At 39.5% G+C, this 20076-nt stretch overlaps 2 protein-coding genes across 4 annotated transcripts; one reads left to right on the forward strand and one right to left on the reverse strand.

Annotated features, from left to right (window-relative positions):
* Nucleotides 1-260: 260 nt before the first annotated feature.
* Nucleotides 261-11665, forward strand: rpn2 (ribophorin II). 2 transcript variants are annotated; one of them, XM_049573089.1, is made up of 18 exons: nt 261-335; nt 674-864; nt 1016-1111; nt 2065-2240; nt 2366-2441; nt 2603-2737; nt 2824-3000; nt 3091-3209; nt 4616-4721; nt 5020-5111; nt 5193-5307; nt 5462-5656; nt 5747-5833; nt 5949-6044; nt 7994-8069; nt 9974-10103; nt 10696-10792; nt 11267-11665. In XM_049573089.1, the coding sequence occupies exons 1-17, from the start codon at nt 323-325 to the stop codon at nt 10745-10747; spliced, it is 1932 nt and encodes a 643-aa protein (XP_049429046.1). In that variant the 5' UTR covers nt 261-322; the 3' UTR covers nt 10748-10792; nt 11267-11665. The 2 variants fall into 2 exon arrangements, with proteins under 2 accessions (XP_049429046.1, XP_049429055.1); XM_049573098.1 differs by lacking the exon at nt 10696-10792.
* Nucleotides 11666-13755: 2090 nt separating this feature from the next.
* On the reverse strand, nt 13756-17488 carry ghrh (growth hormone releasing hormone). 2 transcript variants are annotated; one of them, XM_049573279.1, is made up of 6 exons: nt 17370-17488; nt 17043-17133; nt 15899-16003; nt 14219-14323; nt 13981-14106; nt 13756-13859 (listed from the first exon to the last, which is right to left on the reverse strand). In XM_049573279.1, the coding sequence occupies exons 2-6, from the start codon at nt 17117-17119 to the stop codon at nt 13847-13849; spliced, it is 426 nt and encodes a 141-aa protein (XP_049429236.1). In that variant the 5' UTR covers nt 17120-17133; nt 17370-17488; the 3' UTR covers nt 13756-13846. The 2 variants fall into 2 exon arrangements, with proteins under 2 accessions (XP_049429236.1, XP_049429225.1); XM_049573268.1 differs by having other exon boundaries at nt 17043-17151; nt 17370-17486.
* Nucleotides 17489-20076: the final 2588 nt, after the last annotated feature.

A 20076-nucleotide genomic window follows, 5' to 3' on the forward strand; every position in this document is an offset into this window, starting at 1 on the left:
AACAATTACAGAACAGGCAGCATTTTGAGAATATTAAAATACACCAAATAAAAAATTAGAAATAAATTTGTATAATGTAAAAAAACACACAAATTAAGGAAAAAATGATACCACTTAAAGTACTTTAAGCAATACTGCAAACCAGCTTAACTCATTTATCTCAAATACTGGTACTATCTGCTACACGAAGGATTTATGCGACGTGTACTTACATCGGCTTTTATTTTGAAATGGAGCCGGATATTATACCTTAGGTGACAGCTCACTCTGACACACCGGAAGCAATCGTCCGTTTTGGTGACGCTGCATTAGACTGCAAGACATGGACCGGTCTAGTAAGTGAATTATATCATACATTTGGTATGAAATGTTGGTATATATGTTTTCCGTGTGTTTTGTGTGCTTCTATGGGTCGCGAGTTTCAGAATTGGTGAAGAAATAGCACGCGGGCCGTGCAGTGTGTTGCTTCCTACTAACGATAGCTAGCCCGCTTGGTAATGTTAGCTTAACCTGCAATGAACGAGCGAGCGTTATCTCAATGAATGAATACATATCGTAAGAAGAGATTGTGAATTGTGAGAAATAATGTATTGTTTCCTCTCCTCGGTGCTAACCGGTAAATACACCTTTGGAGCAGCCGGCAGGTTAACATGTTTCCGTGGTGTGTCCGCAGGGCTGCTCGGGTTGTTCCTCCTCAGCCTGGCTCTTGCTGGAGCTCAGGCGCTCACACCAGCGCACTACCTCTCCCTGTCTGATGTGGGCCGACTGCAGAACCTCCTGAGCCAACAGTTCACCGACCTGGACTCCGCTTACTACTCAGTTGTGGGTCTGACCAAGCTTGGAGCAACTGTTCCTGATCACGAGGTGAGGAAATCACTCTATTACGCGGTTAGCACATCTAATGCAGAAGAATCTTTAAACAATCATTAGCCATAATGCCTTGGTGCTTTATTACATGAAATGTTGTCCTCAGTGTTCTTTGGATTTAAACTGTGTTTTTGTAAATTGTATGCAGGAAGTATGCCAGTTTCTCAAATCCCAGCTGGATCCCACAAGTGTTGACTCTATCTTCTTTGCTGCTGAGACCAGTCAAGCCATTTCAGGATGTGAGGTATGCTTGTGTCTGCTGTCTAATCTGCCCTACTGCCAGTCTTTATGTTCAAAAGCATCTTTAGATGTGTAGCTGTGCCTGATAATATTGAAAAAAATCACTATATTGAGGTCAGGGTGTTAAAATAATTATAAAAGATCATTTGCAAATATTCCACCAACATTCCGCATACAACAATATTCTGAATTTGATTTGGGTCTTGTAAACTGCATTCTGAATTAGGCCTTTTTCCAAAGGTAGCACAGGACATGTGGAATATGCCAGCATTATTTGGGTTTTAGGAGCATTCTTAAGACACGTGTACAACACATTCAGAAATTTGGTTTGCGACAGACAGCCTCTTGCCTGTTTACCGTCAGCTTTTTGCATTATAATGGATGTGATGTAAACAAACCAACAATTTGCATGGCTGGGGTAGGGATGCAAATCCTAAAGAATAGCCCACATTTTAATGGGAAGGAGAAACACACCTACTCTTAAACATTAATAAAAGCTTTGATATCAACAGGTTTTTGAATGTATGCAAATATCGCAACGCTGTCCCACTTTAAGAAGGTGGTTGAAGGAATGAAAGAAGGAGGCTGTGTTTGCATAGTCAAGCAAGTCTGCATTAGGTGGAAAAATTTGAAAAAAGTCTGATTTGCCATAAAGAAGCATAATTGCACAAGCAGCTCCAGCCGTTCTTCGCTTCCATTTTTTGACATGATAAACAACATGTTATGACTCAATAATTGCAGTATTTATGGCTGCATGTAAACAGGAATATTAGTGGAATATTTATTTCCATAAGCAATGTAAACAGCTGAGTAGAATTATTGTCTCTTTCAGAATAAGGGTAAAAACTGGAATTTTTGTGCATATAAATATAGTCATGGCAAAGTGGAAGATGCTCTCCTCTAATGCAACCCTTCTGAGAACTGTCTGTTTATATGAGATTTTTGTCCACTTCATAGATCCCTGTGTCCAATGAAACTCGTGACATCCTTCTGGCAGCAGTCAGCGAAGATTCAACCATGACTCAGATCCACAGAGCCGTGAGTGCACTCAGCTCTCTGGGGCTTCCTCTGGCTTCCCAGGAAGTTGTAGGTGCCTTGACAGGTCGCATCAACAAGGAGGACAATGTTATGGCGTAAGTGTTAGTTGTGTTGGCAAGGGAGTGCAGTATCATTCTGCATGGAGAGTCTTGCAGTATTCATGAGCAAATTATTGGATTTAAAGCCATTTAAATTTAAATTGTGTGTTCTGTGTGTACAGTATCACCTCAGCTCTGCTAACAGCAGCCCGCCTGTCCCAGCAAGCAGAACTTGGAGGAATACTGGAAGAAATTGAGGTGAGCTTTTATACGTCCACCAGGTGGTGCTGTGTCACTGTGTTTTCACTCAGCACATGACACACTGCACCATTAAATGTCCAGAAATTATTATCATTATTATTATTATTATTATTATTATTATTATTAGAATTGAGTTTAAACACGTTTTTTCCTCTCAGGACCTGACAGCTCGTTTGGATGATCTTGGTGGCATCTACCTCCAGTTTGAGGAGGGACTTGAGGCGACTGCCATGTTTGTGACAGCCGCTTATTCCCTGTCAGATCATGTGGACATGGAGCCCCCTCTGAAGGAGGTATGATTTCTGTGTGTCAGGTGTCGGCCTTTCTCTGCATGGGTTTTTTCAGTGTGAAAGTGACTGAAGATGTGTTCTCCACACAGGACCAGGTCATCCAGCTGGTGAACTCTATCTTCAGTAAGAAATCCTGGGACTCTTTGTCTGAGGCCTTCAGTGTGGCAAGTGCCGCTGCCGCTCTCTCCAACAACCGCTTCCATGTGCCAGTTATTGTTACTCCTCAGGGCCCAGCCACAGTGTCCCACAGCCAGCCAACCCTGCAGGTACAGATGTTGGATCTCACACTAGCTCCAGTCCTCTTGCATGGTTTATAATCTCCTCAAAGTGACGCTGTTTCTCTGTGTGATTCACAGCTCCTTGTTACTGATGTCATGTCTCAACCACTGGCCTCTGCCAACGTGCTGGTGGAATCTGCGTACGCTGTGGCCTCCAAGAGCGTCATTCTGAACCAAGCACCTTTCACACTTAACGAGTATGTATCATTTTAGCTTTAAGATATTTATGAAGGTTCCCTTTACTGTTGAGCCAGTGTAAAAAATTTCAAACCAAATTGATGTTAAGCCAAACACTGGACCAGATCATTGTACTAAAGTTTACTACCAACCGTTGCACTTGACTTAGCAGCTGCTCCCAAATGCAATATACCACAGCAGCAAACAAGCATCCCACTATCGCATACCATCGTGTAACATCAGAGCTCTCTGTCCACACTGAATCCACTAAATATGCACATATGTTATTTTGTATAAACAAACCAAATAAATATCAGCTGTGCGCTTGGATCAGACTGGAGAGTTAACCACTTAAAAAGTGGGTGAGTGGCCTACGAGCTATCTTCCTACGTTTGTACTTTTTATACAGAAAACCCCCATTGAATGCTGTGATATTAAATAGAAATTACATAAAATATAGCCAACAGGAAGTAGGTTGTTATTAGCGATGGTTACTTACCTCACCAGAAACCTTATTTTGTTTTTTGTAGTGAAAAAACAGAGGTATTGTTATCCTCATTTCAACTTTAGGAATCAGCCATTCCTCATGGATTGTGGTGCTTTCAAAGTGAGTGACAGGAATGACTAGAAACTGGGCGTCTGACAAAAGTTCAACTCAAAATGGCGCATTTTGCAGCTCGGAGCCAGTTAGGACACCTCCACCATGGGCTTCAAATCTAAAATGTTGTCATACTTGCATAGTTATAGTTTTTTTGAGAGACTAACTCTGCATTGTCTTGTCCCGTCACCCAATAAAACACTAACTTTCTCATAAACACAACGTGTGCCAGTCTACCCTCCAAGGTACTGTACTAGAGTTTAAACTCTTCTTTGTTGCCGGCCTCGACTCGGCAGCAAATTGCAGCATGGCCTGTCATACTAGTGGCTCTGTTCATGACCAAACATAGTATTATGTTAATCACAATAAAATTGCATATTACTATTACAGTACAAGTTGGAATAAGCATCCAGTTTGAGTCCAGTTTGCCAGAATGTGTCATAATGCAAATGCTGGTTCATCCAGTTTGCATAAAATCAAACCAGTTTAAGCTCGTACACCAAAGCGGACCAGCAAGGCCGGAAATCAACCCAACTGTACTTCCCCTCTACTTGAAAATTAGCTCACAAACCTAAAGAAACATACACACACAACCTTTCATTACCTCATTGCTCAGCCCACAAAGCTTACAGTGTTCACAGAAGTGTTTGAATCATAATGCAAATAATAGCATCACATAAGTATGAATTATCTGTTTCATTTACTGTGAAGATTATGTTTAACTAAGCACATTCAGTTTCTTTACAATATTTACCCACTTAATTTATTTGTCTGTTCATTTATTTATTTTTTCTTACTGTTTCCTGATCCTTTTTTCCTGATTTTCAGTGGCGTCTTTGAACTGAACTTCATGTCCAGCCAGCCAGCCAGTGGATATTACCAATTTACTGTTGCGGTAACCGGTGACAGCCGTCTTGTTGCTAATCATGTTGAGGTAAGGTGGCGGTCAGAATTGGAGACATAATATTTAACTGTAGTGGAATGGATTAGCCAAGTTTAATGCATGTAGTCATACCTGTAAAGTGTTTTTGGCTTGAATTGCCTTGGTGGAGAACGTGATGCAAATGAAGATGTTGTGTTGTTGAGTCAGAGGTGGGAGGTTGTGGCTGCAGCCTGTCTAGGTTGGCAGTCCATCTGAATATAATTGTTGTTATTGTTTGTTTAGGGATTGGTATGCTGCTCTCATGCTCTTACTTAATATGACTTTGTATTGTAACTCTGTCCACCTGCAGCTTAAAGTGAAGGTGTCCACTGAGGTGGCTGTCACTAACATGGACCTCTCTGTGGTGGATAAGGACCAGAGCATCGGCACAAAAACCACCAGGTAAGGAAACAAGTTTGATAAGTGAGGCTCTTTTCGCACGGCTATCGAATACTAAATGCTTTTCTCTTTTCAATGACTCAGGGTGGACTATCCATCCAAAGCCAAGGCCTCCTTCACAGCAGACAGTCACCAGAACTTTGCTATGGCCTTCCAGCTGGTCGATGTCAACACTGGAGTGGAGCTTACCCCTCACCAGGTATGTAATCAGGGTGGGACATGAGCGCACCATACAGTTATCATGTGGTTGGCCAAAACAATCAGGAAAACAGCCAACCACTGCGACCACTTAGGAAAAATTGAGCTCTCTGTCTTTGTTCAAGTTAAGGACCGATTTATTTTCTCTGTCACAGACCTTTGTCCGGCTGCACAATCAGAAAACTGGCCAAGAGGTTGTGTTTGTGGCTGAACCCGACAGCAAGAATCTGTACAAGTTTGAGTTGGACACAGCAGAGCGCAAATCAGAGTTTGACTCCATGTCTGGTACCTACTCCCTCCACCTCATCGTTGGGGATGCCACCCTGGAGAATCCCATCTTGTGGAATGTGGTGAGTGTGTGCTCACACTTGGTGGTGCTAATGAAGATTAATTACTGATGTGAGTTGATTTTCTAAAGTCAAGTTGTGATCATTTCAAAGGCTGATGTCGTACTGAAGTTTGTGGATGAGGAGGCCCCAGCAGCTGTTCAGCCCAAGACTCTTTATGTACCCAAACCAGAGATCCAGGTAATGCTACCTCACTCCTTTCGTTTATATCAGATTAACTGCCTGATGATGGAAAATCCAGCAGCATGCAGGAGCTCTCAGTCCAGCAGTTTAAAATCTCCTCTTATCTCTGCAGCACTCTTTCAGGGAACCAGAGAAGAAGCCTCCAACAGTGGTTTCCAATACATTCACTGCACTCATCCTGTCTCCCTTCCTACTTCTGCTCATCCTGGTAATATTTCAAAATAAAATGTTTTCTTGTTTTACTGTTTTTATTTTTGCCAACAGCTTGAAGGGAAAATCTGCCACCTTTTTTATGTGGATGTCCAACTAGTGATGTTTGTAAATGTAGTTCAAAGCAATACATTCCTCAATCCGTGCTGAGTTCTCCTGCTCATGGAGCCATGACAGCAGTGCCTTCATGTACCAGGATGCATTGCGTGCAAGTTTCTGACGTCCCATAGCTACTGCTAGCCTATAGCTATTAATTTGGTGGCTAAAACATAGCATTACGTGACAAAAATACTCATGTCTTTTCCAGTTTGTTCAGGATCCTAAAGAGGGTTTCCAGCACAACTCTGTCCAAATGAGGAATAAAACTTTAAAGCATAGTAATGCACACACAGACTCTCCAGGGTCTGGCATCTTACAAAAACTCCCTACTGTGAAATTTGTTGGAGCAGAATGATTGAGTTTCTGTTGGCCTCAGAGGGCAATTTGAGCAAAGGCACCATCAGATGGTCTTCGCTCTCAGTAGCTCAGGTTCTGGAGGGTACCCACCGGCTATATCCTCTATTCAGCCGCAGCCTCGGTTTCTCTCCACTGCATTTCTTCAGCAGCATGAATATCCTGAATATCTGAGTCAGCCAAACACTGTCAAATGCGTTACGACTGCTCGACTTGGGAAAAAAATCATAGTTGTAATTATTTTAGTCAGTATTGAGATCATGATTAGATAACACCATTAATCACTGACTTTGGAAACATCATAAGTTTTCTTTATTACAGTGGATGCTCCTGAACTAAAAAAAAAAAAAAAATTCCACTGATTGACTCATTCAGGTGATGCGGTAGTAAATGAAATGTTAGCATAATGTAATGTTAGTATTAGTATAACATAATGACAGGCTGCACCTGCAGGGGTCGTGGTGGCAGCAGTTTATCTTTAGAAACAAAGTCACTAAATCTAGAGAGAAAGTCAGCAAGTTGGCAACACTACTGTGAAGGAAAGGGGTCCGCTGGATTTATAACACAAGGCAAAACAAGAGCATCATTGTGAAACGGAATGCAATACAATAATTGTTTGTATTTAAATGATTTTGTTTTCATTATCATTGGAAAACAAAATCATAATTTAAAATGAAAGCATCCTAACAGGATAACAGTTAGGGAAAATGAATGAATGACTGAATAAATGAGCAGCCCCAATCTTTGTGCATATTTTGGTAAGCAATTTTTGCTGTTGGAAATGTACCTAGTTAGCAATACATGTAAAGAGAACAAGGAAATTCTGTTTTTGAGCAGCACCTAGAGCACGTCACCTGGCTACCTGGAGGCTAAATCCAGCCTGTAGTTCATCCTGCATCCAACTTCGTCACTGTATCGACAAGTGGTGGCGCTCGATGCAGGCAAAAACAGCAGACTTTAAAGCTGCAAACTCGGCTTTCTCTGTCAATATAACACACACACACACACACATTGAAATGTGTTGCTTCAATTGACTACATGTACCATCAACACTGATTGGACGTCCATATAAAAGGTTCCCTTCACCTGTAGAGCAGCTTACGTATGGAGATCATTTTTTTAAAAAAAAAATTAAAACTAATTTACTTTTATTATTTATCAAAACCTTTTTTAGTAGAGCTTTCAGCTTTGATATTATTGTTGTATGCACCGTGGTCTAGTTTCTTTACCCAGAAAAGCTCTTCAGTAGGAAGCTTTCATAAACACTGAATGAGGCTCCAGTACTGCATGAATATAATGTTTATTTTAATTTGAAATCACAAAAGCGACATTGTATTTGTTTTTCCCTGGCATTTGCAGCGCTGACTAATAGTTATTGTTGCAGTGGAACAGCACATTGTGTGATAGGTGATAAACAGTTTTTCAGCCCCTTTGTTTGCAGCTCTTGCAGGGGACGAAACTCACATTGTCTTTTATTCCCCCACTTGTCTGTAGTGGTTTAAGCTCGGAGCCAACATCTCCAACTTCAGCTTCTCTCCCAGCACCATTCTGTTCCATGTCGGCCACGCAGGTTAGTCCCAATCTCTGAAATGAATGTTTATAACAGATGTGTTTGTTTTACAGCCTTGTCATCAACTGTCCATCTGCTGTTGTTCACAGTGATGAGTGAATTGCAGTAATGACTGTGGGGAAACATCCTGCATTATCATAATTTGTGTGATGCATTATTCATAAAATTCCACACATAAAAACTTTATATGAAACATTGCCCCAACCCCACCCACATCACCTCTAGTTCATTATTAAGTTAGCTTTGTGTGTGTCACAGTTTAAGTTCCATCCAGATTTTACAGCAGTTTTGCAGAATTTTGAAAAAATTGGCAAAAGAAAATACAAATTAATGATTTCTGTTCACTACATTATGATTAAGAGGTGGCTTAGTGGTAGTGGTAGAGCAGGCGCCCCATGAACAAGGCTGTTGCCGCAGCGGCCTGGGTTCGAGTCCAGCCTGTGGCCCTTTGCTGCATGTTTTCCCCCCTCTCCCCCTTTCACACTTAACTGTCTTGTCCATTAAAGGCAAAATGCTCAAAAACATAATTAATTATTTTAATGGGATTTGAGTTCATGTCCATATAAGTAAAAATCATTTAAGACAAATAATATAAATTTTATTCCACAAATATTTCTTATTTCTCTTCCTATATTTCTGTACAACAATAACTATAAAGATTCATTGCCGGCACCATATTTAAATAATGGTCACATGACAGAGACAAACAAGCTTTTCTTAAGTTAAAAGGTAAATTACTTGTCTGTGAATGCTCGGGATTAAGCCTCAAAAAAATTCTTGTCTGCTCTTGTTAAAGATTTTTAAGAATAAATAGAATATTAAAATATCTCCAGAAACTCACCATCGGAATTGTTGATACATGCAAAGGCACATCTCAATATTTTCACCAAAGTGAATGTACCTGGAAAACTCAAGTGCCGAAAAGCCTGTTATGTTACTATGGTAACCGTGAGTTGTTGTCACCAGTTGTAGCTGTGGCATGAAAGATATTTTGAAAGTTTGAAGATATGATATGGAACTTTTTTTGCATATATATATTTTTTGAGTTGTGTGCTTAAATGATCCCAAACATTTCCAGCAAAGTTAAAACCTAGAGAAGTCTGTAATTTCAGTCGAGGACAGGGTCCGTGTCATTTGGTCACTGTCGCCTGTCAGTGGTGCCATTCCCCCGCTTCAGGGTTCAACATTAATGTGGATTTGCGTCATCTTACAAACTCTGTCTGGAGCAGACACCGTTTATCACCAGTGCCTGATAAGTACTGCACATGTGCATCTCTCAGCAGAGATGAGACGAAAACAAGATGGCTCACTCCTTTGATACTTCCGTCAGCAGCCCGAAGAAAAGTATTACAAATATTTTAGATCTTTGACATTTTTGCCTATATATTTTAACTGCATGAATGATTTTAGTCAGCGGACGTCTGGATTTTATGTTATCAGAGCAACAAGCTGAACAAAAACCTTAGTGGGTAATTCAGCTTCTGGTAAAAATCTCCTGAACAGCTGGAATTTAAGTTATCAGAGAACAAAGTTAGCATATATTAGCAGGAGCCCGGCTTGCAGCCTCTCCGCAACAAGCAGAACAGTGTCAGAGAAACGTTGATTTTTTTAAATGTGAAACTGCCGTATTAGGTGCTTTTACGGGTTTTAACCTCCTAGCCTGTTTGTTCTGGAGAGGAAGAAACCTCTGTGGATATTTCAGCTCCTGGTAAAAACCTCCTGAACAATGAACACTGAAGAAATCGTAACCAGGAGAAACTGACAGTTATGATATACAGTAGCTCTGCCTTTTGTTGATTGAGACATCCCTAGCAACAGAAAATTATATTGTATCTTTAACATGGTGACTTTGATAGCCATTTTGTTTGGATTTTAATGTTCCAGCCTCCTTTGTTTTATTTCAGCCATGCTCGGCCTGATGTACGTCTACTGGACTCACCTGAACATGTTCCAGACTCTGAAGTACCTGGCGATTATCGGCGGTGTAACTTTCCTCGCCGGGAACCGCATGCTGGCCCAGAAAGCAGTGAAGAGGTATGTCTCCTGATGGCGCACGTCACAAATGGTTCCTAGAGAGTCCTCAGTGCCAGAGAGAATGCCTAGCCCCTTTCAGATGACGAGGACTCAGGTGCTTTGTGGCCTCTTGGTAGTTCTTAGCCTTAAACCTGCGGTAGAGTGCCTATCCCATATCCTAGCTCCTCAGTTGGTCCCCATAGGCCGACATGAATACCAGGCTCTCTGTCAGAAGAACAGCTCGTGCCTACTTGGACCAGGAGAGAAGCGTGGCAGCAAGATCTGCAGGAGTGATGATCTAAGTGGGCAATTTCCTCACCATCAATATGTAGAGCCCTCAAGGGGCCAGAGTGAGCAATTTGTAGCTCATGTCTCTGACTCAAAACATCACTCTGTAATTGTTCACTTTTACTTCTTGCTTTTACGACAGCCCATTTAACCCTTTTAAGCAAGTGAAAAATTCCAATTAATGATTTCACAAATGTAATTTTTCCAGTGAGGCCTTTTTTTTTCTTCTTTTTCTTTCCTGCTAGCCTCTGTCTCCTTGAAGCTGGTGCCTGTGTCTTTTTAACCCCTCTCTCCACACCTCGCTGTCTCTGTACTCCTTTTTCAGGATTGCAGCAGAGCAAAGTAGTAGGTTGGCAAAGTATAGGAGCCTACGATAAAGCCCCCATTTGTAACAAATGAGTCGGTCGCACTTCCAGGCTGAAGTAAGGGCATCCTCATAGTCGGCATCCTCAGTGCATTTCCATAGTGGCTGGCAGCGTGCATGGCTGTGTGGTGCTCAATCATTCTAACGCAGAGTGTTCACATGTACTTGCCGCCCTCCCCCTTGTTTGCCTCTCACTCATCTCACCATGATCATTACGACCATGGCCATACCGGCACTTTGGTAGTCCCTCCATTGTGGTCTAACACCCATGGTCCTTGCTGTGTTAATACTTTTGAGTGACATGTTTTGTGTTCATGAGCCAAGGTATGCATCGTCCAGATCTTAGACATTTGTCATGAGAATTACTTCGTGTTCTTGCCAAAATATATTGTTGTGGAAGAGTGTAAATTAAAATGCATGTTTGAGCCTTTACATGACTTGTCAAAGATCGGACATGAAATCAAACCTCCAAGATTTCATTCATGTCATGTTTGTTATAACTAATGTTTGCCTTTCTTTCTCTCCTCTACAGACTTGAGAAAAAATAAGAGCAAGAAAATTAAAAGAAGACACTGACGAAGCTCATTTTTTGTTTCCAAGGAGTCATTCAACGATGCATCAAATCAGACTTTAAACATGGCGTGGCAGTTCAAGAAACCAATTGACAGTTAAACATGCAGTTTGTCTGTGTTGCCAAATGGAATAAATTGAGATATCACAGCGTCTCCGAGGACAAACATTTGCTCACTGACCGATACTCTTACTGAGGGCTGTAAAGCTACTGATCATTGCACTTCATCTTCCTGTGAGATTTGTTTTCTTGTTGTCCAACATGCCAGTGTTTTCTAAGAGAGCTGGGATTTTTATTTGTGGTTTCTTGATGGATTTTGGGTTGTTCTGTGTTTTTTTTTTTTTTTTTTTTTTTTTTTTTGTACATTTCCCTATTTTCGCTCAATGCCCATTTCACCTCATAACAGAAACTGTTAGTCAACTTGTGTCAGCTGATAAAAACCATTGGCAGCAGCACTGATACTTTGAACATTACTAACTATGCCAGTGTGTTTGCCCGTTTGGTGCATCAGATGTGTAGGAGAAATGGTTGTCCCCTATTTGATACAGAGTTGGCATCCCCCAGAAAAAATTGTTGATAATGAAATATGGGCAATTTGAGGAAATGATTTTTTTCTAATGAAGAAGAGGAAATAAAGAATTTGAGGTGAATCTTTGTTGTTTTTCTTTCTTTACTATAGGGAAAAGATCAAATACATCTTAAAGGGACAATTCACTCCCAAATTAAGAATATATACTTTCCCCTTTATCTTTCTACTGACCTACACCTACACATAGGAAGCGTACATCTTGTCATGGACAAGAAACGCATGCTGGTGATGATGTAGACATTGATGTCCTCCTCAGCTGAGCTGTAACTTTAGCTTGCTCAGAGGTGCTAGGTGAGCTAGTGGCAGATGCATGCTTCTTTCTTGTGATTTGGTTGGCAGGTGTAGTTCAGTAGAAAGAAAATAGTTCCTACATGAAACTGCTCACAACAAGGTATTACCTTGAGTAACTGGGTCATGATTTCTGGAAAGAGACATTGCTGTTGATAATTCCCTCTGTGTTTCCCTCAGAGTGTGTCCTTGCTGAGTGTCTGTAGAGGGTTTGTAACAAGAGAGAATATTATACCAAACAGACCATAACTTCTAAACCAGCCACCTGATTTGGTTAAGTTAGACTGCTGAAGCCTCATGACTTCAGCTTAACGTAGAGACTCACGTATGCACAATACCAGGACTCCAGAACCACACTGAATGCAATCTTATTTAATGTTCATTCAAGTGAAAGAACCTGTGAGGGACTTTGAGCTTTAAAGCCAATGAAAACATTTTCTCAGTCAGCTTCTTAATATAGAAAAGTTTTGGTTTTCACCTGTTTTTTTATGCACATTATAAATTTGTGCATTAAAAAACAAGTGGAAACATTTGATAAAAGGTAAATATTAGCGCCACCTACTCTATATTGATGAATCAACTCCTGGTTTTCAAATAACAGAAAAAAGCACATACATTTGCATTTTCTTTTTTCAGAATTTCGAAGATCCTGTTCAAATTTGTGCTTTATTTGAATGGAAACCCAACTAGTGAGAGATATTCCTTTTCCTGTATTTTTTTTTTTTTTTTTTTTTTTTTTTGTGCTATTTTTATTGGTTTGAAGTGGGTGAGACTCACCTGCAAAAACTGATGTCACATACTTCTGTGCACCAATCAGGATTCAGCACCATGTGAATCAGAACGACTGTTAGCTTAGGTTGCTTAAAATGAAATCTGGTCCATGCCCACACAGTCCTGATGAAACTGATTAGAGTTTTTGAGTATGAAACTACTAATAAATAGTACCAACCTGAAGATGTTTTTTTTAAACTTCGATTTCTTTTTATTTAATCAAAAAAAAAATATATACAGTCTGATGTTATAGAGAAATACTTTCCTAGGTTTCCAGGGGCTTTACATGACCCTAACCTATCCTTTTATTAAAAGTATTATCAGCAAAATGTTCCAAAATGTCATTTCATAGTATCAGGTAGTTTAACATATGTCAGTGCATTGTGTCTGGATAATCGGGTAAAGTGGGCAAGTGAATAGGGCACCCACAGCTTATTTATGTTTTGTATATATAAGATCTGTCAAGTAACCATAGCTGTCAGATACATGTAGTGGTGTGAAAAAAAGCAATATATTTTTCTAAAAGGTGGTGAAGTACAAGTATAAAGTAGCATAAAATGTTTTGTACTTTGTACTTTTCACCCCCTACCTAGTTCAGCATTACCACACAAATTTTATGACATGCCTTGATTCTTAAAAGACATTGTTGTTCAAGATTTCAGTAATATCATTATTGTTTCAGTAGCCATGTAAACGTGAGTATTTCTGTTAAAGCACGAGTACCCAGTGCCATTTTTCCACAGTCACGAGCCGGGCTGCAGGTTTTCTTCACAGCTTTAATGGAAATAAAAAACATATCATGAATCATTTTCATCTGCAGGGAACATGTTGCAGTGATTGTAATGAAAAGTGCCGTCAGCGAGGAGCACTGGCATCCTTCTGATCCTCCAATCTCAACTCAGCAGTCTGTAAAGAGGAAAGACTCCGGTTAGTGACACACCAACAGTAAGTATGTCAGTACTGTTTGCTTTCATTAGAGCTCTGAGCTCCAGAGTGTGTACTGAGTGCTTTAATGGTCTTCATTTACCTGGGCCTCATGACATTCCCATGCACTCCTGTGTATCTCTGATTGCTTTGGATGGATGTTAGATCTTCTTTATACGTCCCTTCATAGATATCTGACTGACGCTTCATGTAGGTCTCACTTTCATGTCTGTAGAAACATCAGTAATTCATGTTTCATTGTGTATTTCTGTTGGTAACCTGAAAACATACTGTGCTGTTCCAGCTCATTGGAGTGACGTCATTCCTCTTGTGTTACGTACCCCAGCCGTTTGCCCATGATTGTCTGAAGGAACTTCCTGGCAGAGATTTGACCCAGGACTTTCCTGTAACTGTTTGTAAAGATGGCATCAGCATGGCGTCCTGAGCTAAAATCAGAAACAGGACAATTTACAGCAATTCAGTTATAACACAACAGTGTTCTTGAATAGCTTTTAGAAAAAAAAGATAAATTGCAGTGCAAGTAAACAGCAAAAAAAAAAAAAAACAGGTATATGGTCAGAGGTGTGGACTTGAGTCACGACTTGGACTCGAGTCAGACTCAAGTCACAAATCTGATGACTTTAAACACTTGTGAATTCACTTGTGCTTTTGGGCAAGTCTAAAAATTTAATAGTATGTGATTTAAAGAGTTTGCCACGAATCATTTCATTTCCCTTAATTTCCTGAATCCACAGTGTTTAAAACAATCTGTCATCATCCAGTCAAGTTGCAGGAGAGAACCATGAAGAACTAAGATGAGGGCCAGTTAGAAAAAAAAATTACACAAAAGATAATTTTATTCATGTTAAAAAAAAAAGTTTAAAAAACAAATACAAAGTTTAAAAAGCATTCATGATTTGCATATTCAATATATTATTACTCCTATGGTAAGATGGCATCACATTTGGCTAAGAGCACATTGTGACTTGTTTAGGACTTGAAATTCAAAGACTTGGGACTTGACTTAGGACTTGCCTGTCTTGACTTGGGACTTGAGTGCAAAATCTTGAGACTTACATGTGACTTGCAAAACAATGACTTGGTCCCACCTCTGGTATCTGTCCATTTTAAAGGGTCGTTTCACTTAAATTACCAAAAAGCACTTTCTTCACCAGCCATGCAGATAATTGAGGTTTTTGTTGCCCAGATTTTTAGATATCCTTCTATCTCACATTGCTGTGAACATTTTTCTATCTTCTTAAAAGTAAATAGTTCCTATAAAAACTGTCAACGGAGAGCTCTGTGACTAGTGACTTGTGCACTTTTTCTGAAAAGACATGTTAATGTTAAAGTTTTTAAATGTATAGAGTCACACACACAGTGGCACAGCTAACTGTTAGCATCACATGGTTAATGTAACCTGGTGGTTATCAACAGGTTTAAGAACAGAGTAGAATTGCTTCGGAGAGAATGGATGTTAACCGCTGCGGGCCTGATTCAAAAAATCTGTAGGGACTGATTAAAAGTCCAGTGTGTAGGATTTAGTGGCACCTAGTGGTAAGGTTGCAGATTGCAGCTGACTTAAAACGAAACGGTGGCTCACACAAATACACACATGGCCTCCTCTTGAGCCAGTGTTTGGTTTGTCTATTCTGGGCTACTGTAGAAACAACATGGTAGACTCTGTGGAGGAGGACCTGCTCTGTATATAGATATAAATTGCTTAACCTAAGGTAACAAAAACACAGTGATTCTTAGTTTCAGGTGATTATACAGTAATGAAAACATAGATATGAATATTATATTCCATTTTTAACAGTTCATCCTGCTACATCCTACACACTGGCCCTTTAAGGGTGGCAGAATTCTTAGTGGCAGATATCTCAAAAACCAAATCTATCTGCACTCGTAAATACCACCAGAGAACTGAGGGTTTTTTTTGTTGTTGTTTTTAATTTGGGTACAATAACCTTTTAAACCAAATTCTGGATCAGCCTCTGAATCCATATTAACAAACTGACCGTAACTCTGCTCGCTCCCTGGGGGGACTTGTTTCTTCCTCCAGCTGCTCTGATGGATTCTTTATAGAAGATGTCATCAGGATGGATGTATCCCTCTGGCCGAACCTGAGAAATATCCTCATTATCTTAATGAATGAAGAACACTGTATTCAAATGTCTTCACACACACTATACCATACTGATATGTAAATGTAAATTTAATTATTACACAGAGTCTTAATGGTCAAGATGGATTTTAAACTAAGAAAAAAAAGCCTCAGTCTTCTTTTTACAATATTTTCAATCTCATAAAATTAGATATTCTGCTGCTGTGGCACAGGACTCTGTGATTAAACTGCAGTGTGGTGACTAATACAGACATCTTGACCCTTTTTAGCATAACAAGTGCAGAAGGCACAGCTGTGACATGCAGAGTAAACGTCATGTGCTTCGTACAAGGATGTGGCCATTCTTTGAGCCCTGACACTGTCATCAAGTGATTATATGTCAGCATTGAGCTCAAATCAGTGTTATTCTGAGTCTATCTTCATCTGTATGTTATCTACTTCACCGGCAGATTATATATTTTCTGTTGTTTAGATACCCACACTAAACTGTAAACATGTATATATATTTAAAAAACAAACCCTAAGCACGCTGTATATACTGCATATACTGTCATATCCAAATATCTCATGTATATAAAGCCACAGTTAATCTTCCTGTGTTTATTCCAGCACCCTTTGCATTCTGCTCTTTAGCAAATAAAATACAGAGTCAAATTTCAAAAATTCCATGTATGTGTACACAGGTAATACCTGGTCAATAAAGCACATCATAATTCTGATCTTCATGTTTTATTTCTGGTTTTAATTTTTTCCATATCACTTAGAGCTCTCCAACTATCAGGTGTTTTCTGAAGCTGAGCAATATTTGATGAAGAAAACCTGTGGTTTTAATTTGTCAAAGATCCATTTAAAAATCCTCATTCAGTATATTAATATTCTTCAATGAGTTTTCAGCACTTCTGCTGCCATTGGTAGGTATCTACAGATCTGAACATTTGAGTTGACCACTCATTAAGAGTTGAATAACTTTAAAAGCATTAAAACACTAACATTAAAAAAACAGTAAAGTAAATTAAAGTAAATCTGTCAGGACTTACCTAATGGATGGGTAGAGCGGGGAGCCTGATAAAGACATGACCAGGCAACAAAACAGCAGCAGTGCAGCTTTCTCCATCCTCACAGCTAGTCCTGAAGAAGAATGAACAGCTAGAATAAATGACAGGAGGAGAAATTACATTAGAAAAAACGCTGAAACCACAGTTTCCTTCAACCAGCCTCATCGCTCTGCTGAAGGCACTGAAGTTGCAGCAGGCAGAGATGTGTACTATGATGGAAAACGTCAACATATAATCTGAAATGTTGAAATTTTAAAAGCATGGACATTAAATGTATGATAAACACATTACACATGGTGGAAGACTTACCTTGATATTTTGTGTCCCTGTAGTTCCTCTTTATTTGGTGCCTTCAACTCTCATCATCTCTCACTGCCAGGAATGTCTGGGCAGACAAACAACCTCTGGAAGAGTACTGTTTGTTATCCCTGCATCCATGGTCAGTTTATACTGAACCTGTAGCTCCCAGTCACTCCCACATCACACATGATCACACTCTCTCTCTTCCCAAGGCTGAGTGGTCTGCATGCTCTCGCCCTCTTTTTGTCCTTCTCTCCTTTCTCAAACTCAAGTTTGTTTTATCACTATGACCATAAGCAAATAACAGAGATGCCAAACATGTTGTATGATCTGGCACATGCACTTTTATACCACAGGTGGTGCTCAAGCACCTGCTCTTTTAGCCTCTGACTAGATAAGTGCCCTCTTTGCAAGACTTTTTGGGGGGTTATTTCTATTTTAAATTTTATTTATTTTGGCCCATGGCAAGGTTCAAGCACAGGTGACCGTAGTTTGTGTAATGTTACCTTTAAATAACTGTGACTTTTGGTTTCACATGGAATGTACTTATGTAAGCTCTGTAATGTTACATTAAAAGTGCACTGATTTTGTTTCACATTTGACACAAACTGCAGTCTACTGGGTGAAAGTCCGGTTTTGTTTGACCTCCTTCTCGCTCTTTATTCTTGAGTCCTCAATCTCAATCCAAGTCTGATGGGTCTTAAAAAGCTTCATGGGTTGGAGCAGGTTTGGGCCAAAAATGTGCGCTAATTAGCCAGGGTTTTTTTTTTAATAAAAAAAAATGTGAAAAGGTAAGCACTCTGTACTTAATTAATTTCATTATTACTTATTTGAAATATAAATTCAACATATATTACAGATATTATATTTTAACTGATTAATCGATATCATCTTCCATTTCTTTTGCCTAAGCCTGGTAGCTCCTTAACCACTTCATCTGTTTCAGCAGCAGACAGCAGCACCTTCTTCTTCTGTCCCTGCAGGCAGGAAGAGAAGGAAAGGAAGCAGCCAGGCTCTGTGTCAGGCTCCGTGTTCTTCTTCCCAGCCCAAACAGGGAGCTTCTCTGGTGGGGACATACAGTGCAGAGAGGTGGTGATCCTCTGAGCTGGTCCATTTACTGCTGGAGAACCACATAACTAGCGCTGCCAGACAGCCGGTGTGTCCGGGGTGTTAGAAGCTGACTGGTCGTCGGGCTTGGTCGGACTTGGGCTCAGTGTTTTATGTGATGATCTTTGATGGTCTGGGTTTGACCCTCAGCTCACATGGGTTGGTTCTGTTTGGGTTATAAATTTTTTGGCCCATTGAGAGCTCTACTTTGTACATCAGTTGCTCCCAGCATCAAGTAGACTATTACTGCAGGTGAGTGTATATTGCGGTCAGTGAAGAGCCTGGTGCGTCTCATAAGGACGCTAAAGGGTGCATTTGGCACTGATATCACATGTTGAGGGATCTGAGTTCTAATGCTGTTAGACAGCCACCACAGTTAAGGTGCTCTGCAGAACAGCATCCGTGTCTGCCTGACCTGCCCTCGATCTTAGTTTTACCAATACTACTTTAGTAAAACTACATATAGCCTGATTAAAGTACCAAAAGTTAACACTGTCTACTTATTATGCAGAATGGTCCATACCAGAAAAATAGATATATTATTGATTTATGGACCCATTAATCACTTTTATGTTGCAGCTGGTAAAGTTTGTGCTAATCTAATTAGGCTACTATAGGCCTACTGCTAGGTAGCTCCCCCCTAGATATCTATGCAATTTTATTTTGATCTATAATAAAATATCCTAATTTATTTGTTGAATATACTTTGTTTTATTAATCTGAATCTGTAAAGTTACTAAAGTTATCAAATAAATGTGGGTTAAAAGTACAATATTAGAGGAGAGAGAGGAGAGGAGAGGAGAGGAGAGGAGAGGAGAACACACTTAGCCTGAGTCTAAAAAATTAAGAAATGTTCACAATAAAGGCTGTTCTCTAAATAAATAAAACAATAAACCAAACAGTCTACTATCTGTTTATTCAGAGAACAGCCTTTTTCATTCAATTTTGTGTAAACTTTTGATGATTTTTGAATCGTCATTTATATGGAATGTGGAACTGTTTTCTTTGTCATTGCCTGTTCTTGTGATACATGTAGACATGGTGAATGGTAAAGACCATTGTCTGTGTGTGAATTTATAATTTTGTAGAACTCTATTATAGTAGTAGTAGTATTAAACATCTGCATGATTGTGTGGGTATTGAAATAAATAAATATGTAAGTAACCTAAATAAAATATATGCTACTGTATGTCACTTTATTTTTTATAAATAATTCTGAGAGGAGTGCCCTTCTTTTCGCCAGAGCACCTGACCCCCAACATGTGTGTACACAGCGCCGTATACAGTATAAGTATATATTATTTAGAATATAAGAAAAAATTACAACAAATGGTTGGTGCATTACTAGCTGTTATGAAAAAAATATAATTATTGCAAACAAAATTTAAAACATATAAAAAAAAACAAAATAATACATATGATAGGATGAGGTTTGCTTGTTTATGTATAGAAAATTAAATGTAGGCTAATGGACAGTTCAACAGCCATTATATAATCTTATAGTGTATCCATTATGCAAAATGTTCCCTAAAATAAAGTGTCTACAACCATCGCCTGTCAAGGAAAGTAATAGAATAAAATAAAATAATCAGGAACAGGTCTATATCAG

This window comes from Epinephelus fuscoguttatus, linkage group LG1 (assembly GCF_011397635.1).
Source record: "Epinephelus fuscoguttatus linkage group LG1, E.fuscoguttatus.final_Chr_v1".
Lineage (NCBI taxonomy): Eukaryota > Metazoa > Chordata > Actinopteri > Perciformes > Serranidae > Epinephelus > Epinephelus fuscoguttatus.

Coding starts and splice junctions, on each gene's coding strand:
- ghrh (XM_049573279.1), bottom strand. CDS start 17,119: ATGGAGAAAGCTGCACTGCTGCTGTTTTGTTGCCTGGTCATGTCTTTA. Junction 16,004..17,042: donor CCGCTCTACCCATCCATTAG/GTAAGTCCTGAC, acceptor GATATTTCTCAG/GTTCGGCCAGAGGGATACAT. Junction 14,324..15,898: donor AGGGAGCGAGCAGAGTTACG/GTCAGTTTGTTA, acceptor TTCTGATTTTAG/CTCAGGACGCCATGCTGATG.
- rpn2 (XM_049573089.1), top strand. Junction 3,001..3,090: donor ACAGCCAGCCAACCCTGCAG/GTACAGATGTTG, acceptor TGTGATTCACAG/CTCCTTGTTACTGATGTCAT. Junction 5,657..5,746: donor ATCCCATCTTGTGGAATGTG/GTGAGTGTGTGC, acceptor ATCATTTCAAAG/GCTGATGTCGTACTGAAGTT.